Source organism: Schistocerca americana, chromosome 3 (genome assembly GCF_021461395.2).
Source record: "Schistocerca americana isolate TAMUIC-IGC-003095 chromosome 3, iqSchAmer2.1, whole genome shotgun sequence".
NCBI lineage: Eukaryota > Metazoa > Arthropoda > Insecta > Orthoptera > Acrididae > Schistocerca > Schistocerca americana.
Genome location: NC_060121.1, coordinates 949,571,707 through 949,591,288, shown reverse-complemented (window position 1 = coordinate 949,591,288; position 19,582 = coordinate 949,571,707). Strand labels below are relative to the sequence as shown.

Here is a 19,582-nt window from a genome sequence, read left to right as displayed (position 1 = left end):
AGTATCTGCAATTTTAGTATTGAAGTCTCCTTGAATTACTGGCTGCTCTTTCTTAGGGATCTTACTAAGGACTTGTCTCACTGTTCATAGAAATCCTCTATCTTCTCATCTAATGCCACAGCAGTAGGGACATAGATCTGAATGATGTTGAGTTTTCATGGAGAAGCACTCAATTTTGTGGATATTATGCTGTCATTAACAGGTTTACAACTGATAACACAGTTGTTCAGATTTCTAGGAACAACTGTTGCAACACCATTTCTGGTTTGGTCATTACTTGCTGAAAAGTTCACAGTGTTCCTTCCTAGCATCATGAAATGGCCAGTTCTCTGGTGTGTCTCACTAAGCCCAAGAATATCCAGGTCATTTGTGCTCATTTGTCTTTCTACTATGGCAAGTTTTCCAGTCTGAAACAGTCCACACACACTCTATGTTGCAATCTTTCTTACAGTGCCATGGGATCATTTGCATCGTAATGTTTGTTTTGTCAATCCTGTGCCTCCCACTCCCCACCCTGGATATCCAACTTGGGAGACTTGAAGCTCTAGATAATGCAGAATTGAGCAAAGCCATGATGTTCTCATGGGAAAAATTTCAACAGTGGTTTCCTGTTTACTTCGACTAACCTCCAAATCATGTGTGTTCACCAACTCAGTTTTCTGCTAGGGTTGGTTATCCAACTATCTGCTGAGTTGTCCGGCTTAACTGGTGCACCACATGTAGCTAGGAAGTTCGAAAATTGAGGTGACAGAGGCTAAGTGAACTCTCTTGCTGAGTTCTTGTAATTGTGTATCACCCCTGTTCTTTCTTGCCAGAGTCACAAAGTGTTTGCAGAGGCTCCCCCACATCATTTCCTGGCCCCTGATAACTTATAACAAACATTAATTACTCCATGCCATCTCCATGAAATAAATTGACTAACTAAATTACCAAACAGCCTACTGAAATATCTCCCAATGATAATGATGAAGGGAATCATTCAAAGCTCGAGACTGACAAATCTAACATGGCAACAACTATGTGAAGCATTTATTCAAGCATGAAGCTATGAAAAACTATATTCTCATTAATGACAATTACCACTGCTGAAATCAGAACAAACTTTGCTAGTTAGAGAGCAATAATCAAAAATTTAGGGAACTGAGATTAAGGAAAAAGTAAGGTAGAGAATAGTGGGGATGGAATAATTATAAGAGGTTATATACATAATTAGTTGTTAGAAAAAATATTGCATTAGAAAAGTTTGATATTTGGAAGCACAAAGACAAATTATTATCTTTCTACCCAAATACTGAGTTGTTTTTTATATAATACAAGAATGCGTATCTATGGATAAGAATGTCACTGACAGATATGCAAAAGATTCTTATTTTATGTTATTTCAGTGGCTGGTTTGCCTCCAGAGAAATTGGTTGAAGCACATGGAGGCTTTTCCTCAGCATCCTGCATTTCTTGTTTCAAGGAGCATGACCCTGATGAAACAAGAGAAGCTATCTTCCGAGAGGAAGTAATTCGCTGCACAAATGGGAAATGTAAAGTAAATACGAGCTACTACAAATTCTGGATGAAACTGCCCATTCTCAAGGAATAGGGACTACAATCTCTGTGCAGTCATCTTAATGTATGTATTTTGATGTTTGCGTAAACCACTCAAGGTGATTGCTGTGATGGTTCTCTAATGAAACTGATGCTGATGAGACATCATGTACTTATCTTTCTTCCTTCCTGTTTTGAAATTGGTTGCTGATTATGTAGGCAAAATGCTAATACTTTGAGAGTTTGCAGTTTTCATAATTATGAAGTTTTTCGGGTGTCAACTATTAATATAAAGTTTTCAACATAAAATTCTCGGTTAACATGCTACATCAAGTTTGGATAAGATTCCAAGCATTCAGTGATTGCTTCCATCACCATTGTCAAGGGCAAAGTCTGGCTTATGTTAGCCCCTGACAATGATTACACAGTCATTGAAAGCTTAAGGTTTTATCCAAATTTGACTTAGCAAGTTAACCAGGAACTATTTATCCAAGGACTACAATGTGAAACACTTCATAACCTTTTTTCAGTGTAAAGCTACATAAAATTAAAATTAGAATTCCAGCTCAGGGGTCATTATGTATTGTCTTTCATAAACAAATTTCATTTTCTCTCATAAATAAATTTCATTTCTCAAAGTATCTAAACTTAAAAGCTACATTTAAATCGTATAACTATTGTTACTGAGTAATTCTGATTTTTGAGTTATTTTATCACAAAATCTGATGTAGAAATCCCTTAGTAACAAATCTCTTAAACAGAATACATCATGCAAAAGTTTTCTGTCACAATTGACAAATGTACAGACTGCCATAGAATCATTAGGACTGGAGATCAGCAGGTGGCATGTCAGTGTTATCTTTATGTGGGATTTATTCCACAACAAAATAAGGGCTAATTTAGGTTACTTCTGTAATTGCAGTGATAGACACTATCACTACACAATACTAGAAAAAGGGGAGCTAATCTTGAAATTCGAGTTTGGCTGTAGCAAAAGAAGTATTAAAATTAATTGAAAGTGCAGCAATAATATTTGAGCTAGACCAGAAGATTAGATTACAGTAAAATCTTCCAAACCAGTGAAGAGATTGAGGATATGCTGCAAGTCTGAGAGCTTCAGTTTAGACATATGCAATACCTTCAGTGCTTCAAAAACTGTCAACAAAAGCATGTAGAAAACCCAACAAGTTCAAAGGCAGTATATAAGTACAAGACATAATGTGTGAGCTGAGACGGGAAAGACCAAGATCTTATTCCTAGGCCGGCCGAAGTGGCCGTGCGGTTAAAGGCGCTGCAGTCTGGAACCGCAGGACCGCTACGGTCGCAGGTTCGAATCCTGCCTCGGGCATGGGTGTTTGTAATGTCCTTAGGTTAGTTAGGTTTAACTAGTTCTAAGTTCTAGGGGACTAATGACCTCAGAAGTTGAGTCCCATAGTGCTCAGAGCCATTTGAACCATTTTTCTTATTCCTAGGTAGCAGTCATGGATACAATATTTCAAGACTGGTACACAACTCTTTGAGATGATTACCAAGTAACTAGTATTTTAAACTCAGCTGCAATATCACTACATTGCTGAAAACAGTTGTAAAACTAGTGCTCAAATCATACCTCTCTTTGAGTGTTATGATAAGCCCTGGATGAAGTGTTCCATGGGATGTGTTAATTCAGAGCTTGTGAGATTACTCAGATGAGAGAGCCTTTCACACATGGATGTGACTGGTGCATCATCCCTCAATCTGCCCCCTCATGTACAATATTGTTTGCGATAATTACCTGAAGCACCCAGCCTGGTCAAAGCTGTATCTATCCTATCCCTGTTATTTCCCTAGGCCTTTTTTTTTCTCCTGAAAGAAAGAGCTGCAGAATAACTACAGTTACAATTGAATCAGCTACTAGCCAAATAAAAAACTGCAGCTTGAAGAAAGCTATGGATCTTAAAGATTACTTGTTTATAATTTCCATCGAAACGTCCAAAGCCTCATAAATAAAAATGAACTTCTGAAACCCATAAACAAAAATAAAAGGGCAGATGGCATCTCAGCAGATGTGTTATACTTAAATATCATTAAAATCGGATGTATCATGATGTATACAGGCTAAATCCTCTGCTGTAAACCATGAACAGGAAATGGGAGTGACTATGTATCCAGAAAGCGCAGTTAAGTCCCAGGCAGTACAGATTAATGAACATAGTATTGAACAGCTCTTTGAATGCTGTGCCATGATAGTGTGTAAGGAAACACACACGACAGAAATAACAGCAGTTTTCAGGCAAACAACAGGAAATACACTGAAGAGCCAAAGAAACTGTTAGACCTGCCTAATATCATGTAGTGCCCCCACAAGCACGCAGAAGTGCCACAACACCTTGTGGCATGGACTCGACTAATGTCTGAAGTAGTGCTAGAGGGAATTGACACCATGAATCCTGCAAGGCTGTCCATAAATCCATAAGAGTATGAGGGGGTGGAGATCTCTTTTGAGCAGCATGTTGTAAGGCATCCCAGATATGCTCAGTAATGTTCATGTCTGGGGAGTTTGGTGGCCAGTGAAAGTGTTTAAACTCAGAAAGAGTGTTCCTGGAGCCCTCTGTAGCAATTCTGGATGTGAAGAGTGTCACATTGTCCTTCTGGAATTGCCCAAGTCCATCGGAATGCACAATGGACATGAATGGATGTAGGTTATCAGAAAGGATGCTTACGTCCATGTCACCAGTTAGAGTCTTATCTAGACGTATCAGGGGTCCCATATCACTCCAACTTGCACACACCCCACACCATTACAGAGCCACCACCAGCTCGAACAGTCTCCTGCTGACATGCAGGGTCCACGGATTCATGTGGTTGTCTCCATTCCTGTACAAGTCCATCCAATTGATACAATTTGAAACAAGACTCGGCCGCTCGGGCAATATGTTTCCAGTCACCAACAGTCCAATGTTGCTGTTGACATGCATCAATTATAACACCAAGTTGAAACACACTTAAATCTTGATAACCTGCCACTGCAGCAGCAGTAACCAATCTAACAACTGTGCCAGACACTTGTTGCCTTATGCAGTAGCCACCAGAAAGATCGCTGTAGGCGCACATCGGCACAGTGCATCACGGACAGTAGTTGCCACAAGTAAAGTCCCGCCCACCAGAGGTCACGTGAGAATTCGGCCACGCCCTCTGCCGGCGGAACAACAACAACTCAGGCAGCACACGGGCTATGCGAAGCCAGTTCACATCGGGCATGCCTAGCAGACAGTTCCCGGTCTACACTAGGTGTAGTGCGACGGAAACGTGAATCGTGTTACTACACAACTGGCGACGAGTAGGGTCGTTCTTTTGCGTTTTGCGTCGGGAAACAAGTGCTTCCGGCATTGCTCTCCATGCAATCTGCTCCAGCGCCATTCCCTCCTCCCTTTCCCCCGTATGACAAGATGGCAGAGGATTGGGACGCATATGAACAACGCCTTCGGCAGCATTTCCAGGCATTTCATGTTGCCGATGCGGAGGTGTGTTGTGCTCTTTTCTTGTCTTGGATATCTCCCTCGCTGTATCAAGTTTTGTGGCAGCTAACGCCGTTGCATGAACCCTCGTCCCTGTCTTTTGATGCATTGTGTTCATGGCTGTCTTCATATTATCGCCACCGCACGCATGTTGTCATGGCTAGGGTCGAGTTCTATCAATGCAAGAAACAGCTCCATCAGTCTTACCGGGTGTGGGCCGCTGCACTGCACGGTCGTAGTCGCAAGTGTCATTTTGTCATGGAGCAGTCGCGAGAGTCGTATGCCCACGTTATGGTGCGCGGCATCGTTGTTTGTTCGGCCCCTGATAGAGAGGTCCGGCAACGAGCCCTGCAGTTGGGAGACCCTTCCCTTGAGGAAGTCCTGCCCATTGCTCAATCGTATGAAGTCTCTCATGCCACAGGTCAACAGTTGGAAGCATGGTGTGACATCACGGTGGTTCATGGCAGCGCGGCTGCACCCACTGCGTCCGGGGCGGACAACGTGTGAGCGGTACAATCTGGCTGTTACGGCCGCTCCCGCATGGCGCGTAAACAGAGTTCCAGCCACTGGCCCCTGTTACCGTCCTGTGTGTCGTGCTATATACATCATGATTGGTCAGAGTGCCCCCAGCGTTGGGCCGTTTGTCGCAAAGGTAATAAAAAAGGACACATTGCTAAAGTTTGCCGCTCAGCCTCAAAAGAATCGAAGGAAGCAAGTACAGAGAACATGGACGTTGACATTCAGGAAGTTTCATCAGGCCAGGCTCCTGACGCATTGGCACACAAACTCTTTATCGAGGTGTCGGTTCGGTCATGCCAATTACAACTGCAAGTAGATACGGGCACGGCAGTCTCCTTGTTGAATGCACAAACTTACTCCAATCTTGGGTTGCCCCCGTTGGCACCAGTTTACCGGCGTCTACGCGGGTGTGGTAAACAGTTCATTCCCCTACTGGGTCAATTCACTACCGACGTTACTTACAAATCAGTCACTCGGCCTCTTACTTTTATTGTTGTCAGTGATATGAGCTCCGCTAACCTTTTTGGATTGGATGCCTTTCAAGCTTTCAGTTTTTCTATCACAGACACCATACAGTTTGTCTCCGAAGACGTTCCCTATCAATCATTGGAATCTTTGATCTCTGACTTTCAGGATATCTTTGAGGAGGGCCTGGGGCGTGTTTCGGACTTTGAAGCTCACTTAACATTGAAGGCATCGGCTTGCCCGCGTTTTCTACACACGAGATAGATCCCCTTGGCTCTCTGCCATCAGGTAAAAGCAGAGCTAGACCGGCTGACAGCCCTCGGGGTCGTTCTTCCCATTTCTTCTAGTGAGTGGGCTTCGCCCCTGATTATTGTCAGGAAACCCTCGGGAAAATTACATATTTGTGGCGATTTCAAGGCCACCATTAATTCCCAATTGGTGGTCGACACTTATCCCTAGCCTCGTTCTGATGAATTGTTCTCCGCTGTGGCGGGAGGCCAATATTTTTCGAAAACCGATCTTTCAGAGGCTTATTATCAGATACCACTTGATGAGGACTCCAAACGGCTGGCGGTCGTCAACACCCTGTTTGGCCTTTACCAATACCAGCGGTTGGCCTTCGGAATATCCAGTGCCCCGGCGATATTTCAGCGTTATCTTGAGCATGTCACGTCAACAATCCCTCATTGTATTAATTACCTGGACGACATAATTGTCACAGGCCGCAGAACGGAGGAACACTTGCACAACCTTCGAACCCTCTTTCTCAAATTCAGGTCCGTGGGTCTGCGTTGCAACCTGCATAAGTCGAACTTCTTCCAACCGTCCATTGAGCATGTGAGCTACACCATCTCTCGGCACAGCATCCAGCCACTAGGAAGTTTGGTCCAAGGTATCGTCGACCTTCCACGGCCCGCTTTGCTGAGGGCGTTACAAGCTTTTTTAGGCAAGATTGCCTATTACCACCGGTTCATTCCCAGGGCTTCCACCATAGCCCACCCCCTGTACTGCCTTCTGCCCAAGGGTGTTCGTTTTGATTGGTCGCCTGCATGCGAGCGAGCATTCACCTCGTTGAAGGGCCTCCTCACGTCAGCACCTTGTTTGGCTACTTTTGACCCTGCCATTGGTCCTGGCTACAGATGCTTCGCAGTATGGGGTGGGGGCAGTCCTGGCCCATCGCAACATGGATGGCTCCGAGCAGCAACTGGCATTTGCGTCTAAAACTCTTAGCCCCACACAGGCCCATTACTTCCAGGTGGAAAAATAGGCTTTGGCCATTGTCTACGCTGTTACAAGTTTCACCCTTTCTTGTATGTCAAAAAAGTTTCAGTTAATCACTGACCATAAGCCATTAATATCGTTATTTGGCCCCGCCTCTCAGATTCCGGATAGGGCGACCCGCAGACTGCAGCGCTGGGCCTTGTTCCTCTCCAAGTACCATTATGACATTCATTTTCGCCCTACCGGACAGCATGCCAATGCCAACACTCTTTCCCGTCTTCCGGTGGGCCCGGAACCTAAGTTCGATCGGGAGGAGATTATGTGTTTTCATTTGGATGTGGCGTCCCACCAAGCGGTTGATGGCATCCCAATCACTAGTTATAGAGTCGCCAGGGAAACGGCAGCTGACCCAGTTCTCCAGCAAGTAGTTCGCCTCTTTCAGCAGGGGTGGTCGTCCCGACCTCCAGGTTGGGTCTCGGACCCTCTTCGTAGTTATTTTGTTCTACGAGACTGCCTCTCAGTCTTGGAAGGAGTTCTCCTTCTGGCTACCGATGATACAGCTCCTCGCGTGGTTGTTCCTGCAAGTTTGCGAAGGGAGGTCCTCACATTATTACATGAGGGGCACTGGGGTGTTTCCCGTACTAAAACCTTGGCTTGCAGACATGTTTACTGGCCCGGTAGTGACAGAGAAATTGAGCACTTGGTGGCCGCCTGTTCCCAGTGTGCGAGCCAACAGACGTCTCCCAGGTCAGCGTTCTCTTAATGGCTGCCTGCGACCCAGGCATGGGAACGTGTTCACATAGATTTTGTGGGCCCGTTTCTCAATGGCTTTTGGCTCATTGTCATTGATGCTTATTCCCAATTCTCATATGTGGTTCACTGCTCCTCAACCACATCAGAAGTTGCAATCCAGGCACTAGCAAAAATATTTTCTGTGGAAGGTCTGCCAGTCACCCTGGTATCGGACAATGGACCTCAGTTTATTTTGCAGACCTTCCAGGATTTTTGTAGGCGCTTCGGTATTCGGCACGTTTGCTCTCCCCCCTTTCATCCACAATCGAATGGGGAAGCCGAGCGCATGGTGCACACATCTAAGACGCAGATGAAAAAGTATGTGCATGAATTTCCTGCGGAGGAGGTGTTGACATTTTTGCTGTGGGCATGCCAGACCACACCAATGGGAGAACGCAGCCCCACAGAGCTCCTCTACGGGCGCCAACCTAGGAGTCTGCTGCAACTCCTCCAGCCTGGTCCTCGCCAGTCTTCTCAAAACGGGGTACCCGGCTTTCCACCGGGTATGTTGGTCTGGGCACACGTGGGTTTGGTCGCAATCCACGTTGGATACCGGCAGTGGTCCTGCTCCGCAATGGCCACCAGCTCTGTACCTTGCAGGTGGGGGACCAGGAGGAACGTCGTCACCAAAATCAGCTACGTCCCCGTTTGGGCACCCACCCTCTGACCCCTCGGGCACCGGCTTCCCCATTGCCGGCACCCGTGTTGTTTTCTCAGGGGATGCTACCACCCCTCTCACCTGTGACTCCGCCACACTGTGAGAGTTCTCAGTCTAGGCGGCCTCCAGTTGCTCCAGCACCGGCATCGCCATCGTTAGAGATGCCCCTGGCGAGAGCCGGCCCCCCTTGCAGGCCCGGTTTCTCAGGAGGCTGGTTCACCTGTGATCGTCCCTTCCCCATCGTCCCCACCACTGGGTCTTGCCCCTCCCAAGGTGGACTGGGATCTGGCGTACGATGGCTTGTTGCCCATTCTGTTCCAGGCTCCGGTGGTGGGACGGCGGGGGCCTTTTCGTGTGGGTCGCTTCCAACCGTATTCGAAAGTTCTGGCTCGAGTGTTGGCAGATCCCAGCCTTCCAATGGACGTGGAGGTCATCGCTACTGCACGACACTCCACCTTCCAATGCAGTGGATCACAGTGGCTTCATCCCCCAAAGGAGGAGGAGTGCAGTAGCCACCAGAAAGATCGCGGGAGGCGCACATCGGCACGGCGTGTCATGGACAGTAGTTGCCGCAAGTAAAGTCCCACCCACCAGAGGTCAGGCGAGAATTCGGCCGCACCCTCCGCCAGCAGAACAACAACAACTCAGGCAGCACAGGCCGTGCCCAGCCAGTTCACATCAGGCATGCCTAGCAGACAGTTCCCGATCTACACTAGGTGAAGTGCGATGGAAACATGAATCGTGTTTCTACACCTTATATAGGCATTGCCGACCACAATGCCATCTTCTGCCCATTTACACATGCCTATACCACTTTCTTTGGCTTTTCAGTGTATATTAGTCTTCGTAAAGCAGCTAGAAACAGTTTCAGTAAAGTGATAAAATGCTAACTGGGGGATCACTGTTCGTGGAAACTTTAATTTGATTTTCTGGTAGATAGTATTGACCAAGTATTCGTACAGTTGTTGATGCTCAGCTTTGTATAATAAAGTTCCAAACAAAGACTGAAGTACATAGTGTAAGAGCCACTTACAATTTGTTTTAGATGATTCGGACATGGAAGCAATAGTCAATAATTTATCTGACCGTGGTGGTCAAGCATTAACAATGAAATGTGCTGAATGGTTAGCTGCAGATCATAGAAGAAGAGTGTATCACATAAGCATAAACAATGACTCAGCCACAAAGTTTAGGGATAAATTATAGGAAGAGATTTATAAATCAGACAGTAAGGATGGAAAATTTAACTCTTTCTTAAACGTATTTCAGCAGCACAATGAGTCTTGTTTTTCTCTAAAACAAACAAGGTAAAATAAAATAGAACGATGGATGGATGAGAGACAGATAACTTCTGTGATTAAAATATGTTGTCCTTGGGTGGGAGAGATCTAGTCCTGATTCAGAATCTTTTTCCTGAACCCATTTTGGACGATAAAGTTTAGTATTTCAGTTTCCAGCGTACAAGTATTATCTCTTTTTTGTGGTCATGACCAATGAGCACATGTTCCATTGACTGATTTTTTTGTAGGACCAAAATTAGTAGTATGTGTTAAGAACTTTCCATATAAGATCTTACTTTTGAATTCATTAACACTTCTCATGACATCTTGAGGTATTGTGTTTTGTGCCAGATATTAGTATCATTCATGCACAATATTTCAAAAACAAGACTCATCTTCATCAGAAGCTACCTGAGGCTGGCTCAGGTGGCACTTGATGAAGACGCTTACATTGCTGAATTATTGGGTTTGAACAACACTGATATCTGACAGGGTACTTGACACCTCAAGATGTCAACAGATTACTAGGAAAGTCTGAAAAATTATATCAGCACTTACTGTGTTGCTGTCCTTATGTTTGTATTGACTTTATAGCATTAACTGAGTTCCCTGTTGGTGCTTGGAATAACGACAATAATATCAAAAAAGAAAACACTTTCCTGATGTTCCACAACTATTATTCATTTAATTACAAACCAGTCGGCAGCTTATTAAGGTGTCATCAGATAACAACAGATCATCACAACCACAGGGAAATTAATGAGGCAGTATGCAGTGTTTACAAAGGAAACTATTAGGAGAACGGGAAAGTAATGTCATTTCTTATGTTAAATTCAAGCAAATAATTAGTTAACAAGTTTTTATTTTTAATCAGTGATGTAATCTCCCTCATTATCAACAACCTCTTGCCATCTAGTGTGCAAATTTGCAATGCCAGATCAATAAAAATCAATTGGTTTTTGAGCAAAATATTTCTGGAGGTGGCATTCTGGACATCATCCACATTATCAAATTTTTTTGCCCCTTAGAAAATCTTATAGTTATTGGAATAAATGGAAATCCAAGGATGCAATACTGGATGACTATGGTGCATGAGGCAATACCTCCCGTCCCAATTCATTAATTTTTGCCAGGGCTTGTCATGCGCTGTGTGGTCTTGGATTATCATATTACATAATAACACCTTTTCTGTTGACAATTGCTGGACACTTTTCAATTCAAGATTGATGTACTCAATTCAGCTGTTCACAGCAAAGGTCTGCATTCTCAACTTGTCCAGGTTTCAGCACATCAGAATGAACAATCCATGGAATACTCCAACAGATATGCAAAAGTGCCTTTTTGGGGTGTAGACCTGGCTTAACTGTACTGCATGGTGGTTCATTCAGAGGGAGCCATTGACTTTTGCATTTTTGTGCCACTGAAGCAATAAGTTCGCATGTGCTGGAGTGGTTGGTTTTATTTGTCATTACCAGTCTGCTGCAAATGTTCTTGTATGGTCACCCAGGTTGCTTAAGAGTGTTTGACACTTCCTGATTGCCTCACATGGATTTGCTTCCACTTCCACACTTAAACTGTCATTGTCTAAATGGTTGGTCTTCCTGATTGATAGCTCAGAAGGATCAAAATTACTGGATTTGAACTTAGAAAATCACCATTGGTATTTATGAATGTCTAATGCACTTGGATGAACATCAAAAAGACTTTTGGTAGCAACTGTTGCATTACTATTTTTGTGAAACACAAAAAGCATACAACACATATGTACCTCTTCTAGTGTTTGGCTGGCCATTTCACCATAAACTGCAAAAAGAAAAAATTAAGATTTAGTTATTTATGAGTAAACAATTACTCCAACTGTAAAATGTATTTGGCACAACTTTGAAGTACACAATGAGCTGATAAATGACAAACAAATATTGACATGCCCAGAAATGACATTACTTTCTTGTCCACCTAATATTCATTTACAAAAATTACTACGAAAATCATTACATTTCAAATGAATAGTTATTCAAATACTTTAAAAATAATAATTATTTCTTTTTATATTAATATTTTATGGAGTTTGCCCAGCCTTTGTATGCCAACAAGAATTTAGTTTCATTTGAATCTGCAATGCAGACACCCCTGCCCTTTTAGCAATTTTGTAATATTGTAATTGAACAATTGCATGTCTGTCCATCTTTCATTAACTTTCTTGGAAAAACTGCATCTAGTGCATGGCCTACAACACATCTGAAGTTATGTCAAACATCTTTCATGTCCTCCTTTCCACAGCTCAGTGTTTTGCTGCTGACTGCTCAGAGGTTTTTTAATTTTTTAATTGCATTTTTAAGCATAAATTTCCTTCTACCTTTCTTAACTTTTCATTCAACACCAGTAACTAGTGATGTGCTTGAGTTAAAATTCTTGGCACCACATTTCATTGTAAATACGATACCCATATACACACATCAAAAAAAGTTTTGCATCACCTCGATTCCGAGAGTTCCGGAACCTGTACAGAAAACTGGAATAGATATCAACATAAACATCATTTCTGCACTTCTTATTGCTCATAAAAACCACACATTGCATGTTGTACTAACATACAGTGAGGCCTTCAGAGGTAGTGGTCCAGATTGCTGTACACACTGGTACCTCTAATATCCAGTAGCATGTCCTCTTGCATTGATGCATGCCTGTATTCGTTGTGGCATACTATCCACAAGTTCATCAAGGCACTGTTGATCCAGATTGTCCCACTCCTCAATGGCGATTTGACATAGATCCCTCAGAGTGGTTGGTGGGTCACATCGTCCATAAACAGCCCTTTTCATTCTATCCCAGGCATGTTCGATAGGGTTCATGTCTGGAGAACATACTGGCCACTCTACTCGAGCGATGTCGTTATCCTGAAGGAAGTCATTCACAAGATGTGCACGATGGGGGCACGAATTGTCATCCATGAAGACAAATACCTCACCAATATGCTGCTGATATGGTTGCACTATCGGTCAGAGGATGATATTCACACATCATACAGCCATTACGGAGCCTTCCATGACCACCTGTGGCATGTCAGCCCCACATAACACCACCCCAAAACAGCAGGGAACCTCCACCTTGCTGCACTCTCTGGACAGTGAGTCTAAGGCGTTCAGCTTGACCGTGTTGCCTCCAAACACGTCTCTGATGATTGTCTGTTTGAAGACATATGCGACACTTATTGGTGAAGAGAATGTGATGCCAATCCTGAGCAGGCCATTCGGCATGTTGTTGGGCCCATCTGTATCATGCTGTATGGTGTTGACGTTGCAAAGAAGGACCTCACCATGTACGTCGGGAGTGAAGCTGCGCATCATGCAACCTATTGCACACAGTTTGAGTCATAACACAACATCCTGTGGCTGCATTAAAAGCATTATTCAACATGGTGGTGTTCTGTCAAGATTCCTCCGAGCCATAATCCATAGATAGCGGTCCTCCACTGCAGTAGTAGCCCTTGGGTGGCCTGAGCGAGGCATGTCATTGACAGTTCCTGTCTCTCTGTATCTCCTCCGTGTCTGAACAACATCGCTTTGGTTCACTCCGAGACACCTGGACACTCCCCTCGTTAAGAGCCCTTCCTGGCACAAAGTAACAATGCGGATGCAATCAAACTGTGGTATTGACCACCTAGGCATGGATGAACTACAGACAACACGAGCCATGTACCTCCCTCCCAGTGGAATGACTGGAACTGATCAGCTGTCAGACCCCTTTCGTCTAATAGGTGCTGCTCATGCTTGGTTGTTTACATCTTAGGTGGGTTTAGTGACATCTCTGAACAGTCAAAGGGATTGCGTCTGTGATACAATATCCACAGTCAATGTCTATCTCGAGGAGTTCTGGGAACTGGGGTGTTGCAGAACTTTTTTTGATGTGTTACAATTTACAGGCTTTGAAAATTTATAAGTTAATTTCTCATTAATTAGTAATTTCATCAACAAAGTTGGCACATCCACATTTTAATATAACATTTGTGCTCCCTTTATATTATAAATTTTTCAAGTATTGTGTAATTATACATGATTTCATAAATATTGCTAAGCTCAAGCCCTCAAAATAATACGCCACTTGAAAGTGCAGGTATTTATTTCCAATGCAATCTTAGAGTAAAGTCAGTGAATAAAATGTTCTGACTTGTTTGTTGCCAGCAGATGCACATTGTTATCCCCATAGATGAGTTTTCTCACCAGCTTCTCAAGGTAATATTTGGAAAATAAATAGCAGATATAAATCTGAAAACAAGAGCTGCCATATACTGAATTGTAGTGCCACGTGACTGTTATGCAATTTCAGATTTCAACTTTAAAAAACAGAAAATGGGCATAAAATAATACTTCATCATTATTTAAAGATCTCCATGATCAGTTTTGAATTTGGGAACCTATCTCCAAGTGGCTTTTACAGCATTGCACATTGAAAATATTGCAGGGATGTAATAAATGGCAGGTTTTAGGAAGTATCTTTTTTAATTTTCTTTGGAGAAATTGTTACTAAACGAAATTGTCTTTTGTTCAGTGATTTAGCCTAGTCTCATTTGTGTTTCATTAGGGCATTTATACTTGTTTCCCACTTCACATACTACTGTAATTGACACAGAAAAATAACACAAAAAACAGTCTCCTCATATGGGTTCCTGCTGTAGGCTGCTTTCAGGTGTCTTGCCTCTGAACTGCAGCTCGTTCCTTAAGAAAGCTCTGTAATACAAGTTCATATTAGAAAGAGGTACACTATTGTCTAGTAAATGCATACAGTGCACTTTTTTGAAACTCTGTGATTATATTCCTGAATTGATTATTTTACATTTATTATGACCAAGGCCTCTTCACTCTCAAATTGTTTTAATATTGGAGTAATAAAAAATTATCTTACCCAGTTTTGGAGCTTGCAAACATATGAGACTCCTTCTCTGGTAGTCCACAGGGGTAGATTTCATACACCAGCATGGATGGCATTGAGACCACCCTGTTCTGAAAAGCTGGTGTTCATTAGTGCCACTATTAATCAAACCCCTTCTTATCATTATAACTGGTCCTTGCAGTCAAATTTGCAACTTTTCAATGGTCAGATATATTTTTTATTGAAAGGGGATCTCTTGCTAAATGAAGCACAGTATAGTGTGTCATCCTATCAAGTAAGATAAATTTTAATAGAATTTGTTAAAGACATGGTGTGAACATTTGCATGCTGTTAGAGATGCTTCACAAGTCGATGGTGGCTAAAATATTTACATTACAATAGTCAAAAGCCACCTCACATTGTTACCTTTTTGGCCCTACAATATATTAATGTTTCAATAGTGTAAGTTCATATCAAACTGAGTAATACTAAGAAATTCTAGATTTTACCGAACTCTTGATATCATTAATATTTACTGAATTTACTCATTCCAAACTATACACAGAGAAGAGTAAATCTGCTGAATATGTATTATATGTCAGATTATACATTTTTGTCAAATATGAACCCTTTATCTTAATTTCCTACTGGCTGTCAAAAACATCGAAAAAAACCTAATAACTTCAAAATTCCTTGCCTCACCTTCTTGAAATTTTGTGGGTGTTATTTCTTTCCATCTAACAAAAGTTAATGATAGAAACATTATAATAAAATAGTTATTATAGATATCAAAAAATGGAAACTCATGGTGGGATTATCAACAATATAGGAAAAGATAGATTGCTACTTACTGTAAAGATAACATGCTGAGTTGCAGACAGGCATGATTAAAAGGCACTTACCTGTAAGCTTTTGACCATAGCCTTCATAAAAAAAAGAGAAACACACACCATTCGTTCACACAAGCAACCACACCTCATGCATACATGACCGCCAATTCCAGTAGCTCTAACATTCTGGCCCGAGCTGCCAGTTAGCAGTTGTGCGTGTGAGGTGTGCTTGCTTGTGTAAATGAATAGTATGTGTTTCTCTGTTATAATTATCAAACAATTACACAATTATCATAACATCATGCAGCTGCAATGGGCATGGACATCATGAAGAAGCACTTGGTATCACAATTAAAATCATTCAACAGCATAGACTTACTACACAGTGCATTTATAACTATAAGAGAGAAAGTCATACTTGCTTCCCCACAATATGTATTATACTCTATTAGTAATGAGGCCATGGAGTGTGATTGTATAATGAATACTGTTTGTTTAATGTTATTGCTATATGCAGTACACTTAACCAGCATTTTCATTTGCAAAATGCAACATATGCTCATACTTGGCATAACACTAAAGTAGTATATCTTTTTTTCCCAGACCAAAAGCTCAGTGGAACCAATACTGGAAATAAGTGTAATCTACATAAATATTTAAACTCATTTATTGTGGTGCAGATAGGTGTCTATTATTCAGGAACAGTTTTTATAGTAAGTTTCCATGTAGCCATAAAAATTAGTCACTAATAAAGTGCACTTTAAGAGAAGTATAAAGAATTTTTTGATGGTCAACTCCTTCTACTATAATGATGAATTTTTAATAGAAACAGTTGATGTATATTTTATTAATATTATCAGCTAATGTGTCGTATAAAATCTGACATCTGGCATCCTCAGTACAGTAATGCAGTCTGTGTAAATAAGTGTTGTAACATTATCTTATCCCCTTCAGTGTATACAAATTTCCATGTTTGTGATGAGTGTTGTATTAACTTTTAAGTGAAAATTGTTTCAGATCTTCGACTTTCCTTGAGGACTGTTTCTCTTAGGATCTATGTGATAAATTGTAAAATGTAATTTTGTTTTTGTGATATGTTGTACATTCTTGAGGATCTCCTCACTATGGATCAAGGGAATGGAAAGTATATCTGTATATCTCTCTCTATAAATAGCACTTTTCAGAGATGTGCATCTTCACAGACATGATGGCTTCGATGTTCAGAAGCATTTTCCGTGGCATCACCCCAATGATTTCCAGCAATATGAGGCATCTATCAACAGACTTATAAAAACTGTCTAAAGATGGATTTTCCAGTTCCAAATATAGTCACATACAATGCAAATTACTTTTATGTTATTCGGGCATAAAAAAACAAAGCATTTACTGTTAAAAATATGAGGTGTGATAGAAAAATAATGATATTTTTTATCTACCAAAGTTTTTATTTTTTTCAATTAACAATGTTGTCCCCTTCAGAGCAGTTCACTTCAGCAGCTATAACTGGCAGAGTCATTGTTCCCAGTCTTGATAGCAGTGCTGCAAGGCTTCAACTGGTAGGGCCTTTAACATGTCAGTCACATTCTTTTGTATGTTCTCCAGTCCTAGAATGATGTCCTTTTAAGACATTTTTCAATTTTGGGAAAGAAAAAGTCACAAGCTCACAGATCAGGTGAATAGAGGGTCTTTAGAATGACAGGAATGTCTTTTGAGGTCAAAAATTCTGTGATGGAAGTGGCCATGTGACATGGGGTATAGACATGATGCAGCATCCACTTGTTTGCAATGTACAGTTTCATTTGATTCACCCTTTTCCTGAGCCTTTCAAGGAGATCTTTGTAAAACACTTGGTTAACAGATTGTCCTGCAGGAACAAATTTTTTGGTGCATGACACCCCAACTGTCCAAAACAGCAAATCAGCATTGTTTTGATCCTTGATTTGCTCATTCAAACTTTCTTTTGATTGAGGAGAAGTCTCAGTGTGCCACTCCTCACTTTGCCACAGGATAATACTCAACATTTTAGGATTCATCATCTGTGATCACACGACTGAACCATTCATGGTCACTGGGAATCCTCTCAAGAAGATCAAAGCACACACCTCTTTGATTGCTCTTCTGCTCAGTTGTGAGGTTTTTTCAGCACTGTTTTGGTGCAAATCATTTGCATGTGAAAATCTTTGGTCAGAATTTGATGTACGGTGAAAGTGTTTATGTTCAACAGGTCACCCATCATCCTTATTGTTAAATGTCAGTCTGATCTCACAAGAGCACATACATGTTTGACGTTTTCATCAGTTTTTGAAATTGATGGTCTCCCTGAGCAATGTTTATCTTCAGTGTGTTCCCAGCCTTCCAAAAGTGACTTGCACTCTTGATAAGGACTGTTCCCCACTGGCCTGTTTTCTCAAGTTTGTGATGGCATAACATTGCTTTAAATACTGCTGTTCCATTTTTGTAACACACAACAGAAACACAGTTTTTTCTGATGGTGCTCTCAGAAATCACATGATGGCTGTACAGAGCTGAAACTCAGGTTGAGCAGCTAGAAAAGATGAACACACCAGTCTATACAATTAGAACAACACAGTGTTGCCAGGTTGCTCATAGTATTGTAGGTCTCATTACTTTTCTCACACACCTTGTATTTGCTACTGCAGTAGGTTGATATTATGAACTATTGAAGAGTTAATACCATTACGTGCACATTGCGCATTCACTCATAGTTTTTTATTACTATGAAAATCCATGAGAAGTAAATTTTAATCACAGTACGATTGTGGCTACATATTAGAAAAATTGAGCTGTCTATGCAGTAAATAATGAGTAAGTTTGATTATGTAATACCTGTTAATTTTTGAATGAATTTACTTGTAATTCAGTTTATCTTTTGTTGCACATAGCATTTTTTGATGAGAATGGCATTTATGAGTTATTCATTGTGTGAATAACATAATCTGTAATGTGTATTGATCCACACTATTCTAAATAATTAAAAACTGTTACAATGAAGTCAGAATTTGTACACTTACTTCCAGGGTCTTGTGAAACCTGACATTGTTTTCTTTGGAGAGGCATTACCAGACCGTTTCTTCTTGTACCAAGATGATGTTCTATGGGCAGATCTTCTTATTGTCATTGGTACATCTTTGGAGGTAAGAGGCAGCCAAATATTTCAATTTAATTTGGCAAACACAAACACAAGTACAACATGTTAATAAAAGATGCATCCAGAAGTGAAGTTCCAGAGATGGCATGAGTAGTTGGATAAGAATTCACAAGCGGAGGAGTAGAGAGAAAGTATGTGGGAATAATGCAGTGCAGTTTCAGTCTTACGATGGTCCTTCTGTCAAACATTTTGCCCATCACACCTAGAATAGGTTTTTGTTACCCTCCCAAGCTCCACAATATGCTTGTCAAAACCTATGCTTCTTCTGCGGCCAATTCCTTACCCTATGGTTCCTACACCTGTGACCATCCCCACCATAAAAACTGCCCTGTGCACCCTGCTACCACCACCTATACCAGCCCTGTAACTGGCAAAAACATATACTGTCAAAGGGAGAGCCACCCATTAAACGACACATGTTGTATACTAGCTATTATGTAGACACTGTTCGGCCTTTTACATTGGCATGACAACCACCAAGTTACTAGTTAGGATGAATGGGCTTAGGCAAGGGTGTCTACTGGCAACACACAATATCCTGTTGCAGAATGTGCTCTGTGATATGGTTTCACCACATGCACCATCTGAATGATTTCCTGATACACTAGTTTCTCAGAACACTGCAGGTTGGAGCTGACACTACAACATGTCCTTGTGTGAATAATGGTCTCACCATGATATGAGTTAATAAAATCATCTCAGGCTCTCAGCCGCGTTAGGTGGTTAAAATTCCACAAGCTATTAAC

General features: G+C 41.6%; 1 protein-coding gene across 2 annotated transcripts in view; it reads left to right on the top strand.

The window, feature by feature from the left end:
* LOC124605365 (NAD-dependent protein deacetylase sirtuin-3-like) overlaps window positions 1-19,582 on the top strand; it is an 83,787-nt gene that overhangs the window by 59,332 nt on the left and 4,873 nt on the right. The window contains exons 5-7 of one of the 2 annotated variants that reach the window (XM_047136993.1): window positions 1,386-1,532; window positions 16,271-16,380; window positions 18,706-18,822. In XM_047136993.1, coding sequence (XP_046992949.1) covers window positions 1,386-1,532; window positions 16,271-16,380; window positions 18,706-18,822 — 374 coding nt within the window. Of the gene's footprint in view, window positions 1-1,385; window positions 1,538-16,270; window positions 16,381-18,705; window positions 18,823-19,582 lie in introns of both variants that reach the window. The other variant, XM_047136994.1, reaches the window with a different exon arrangement.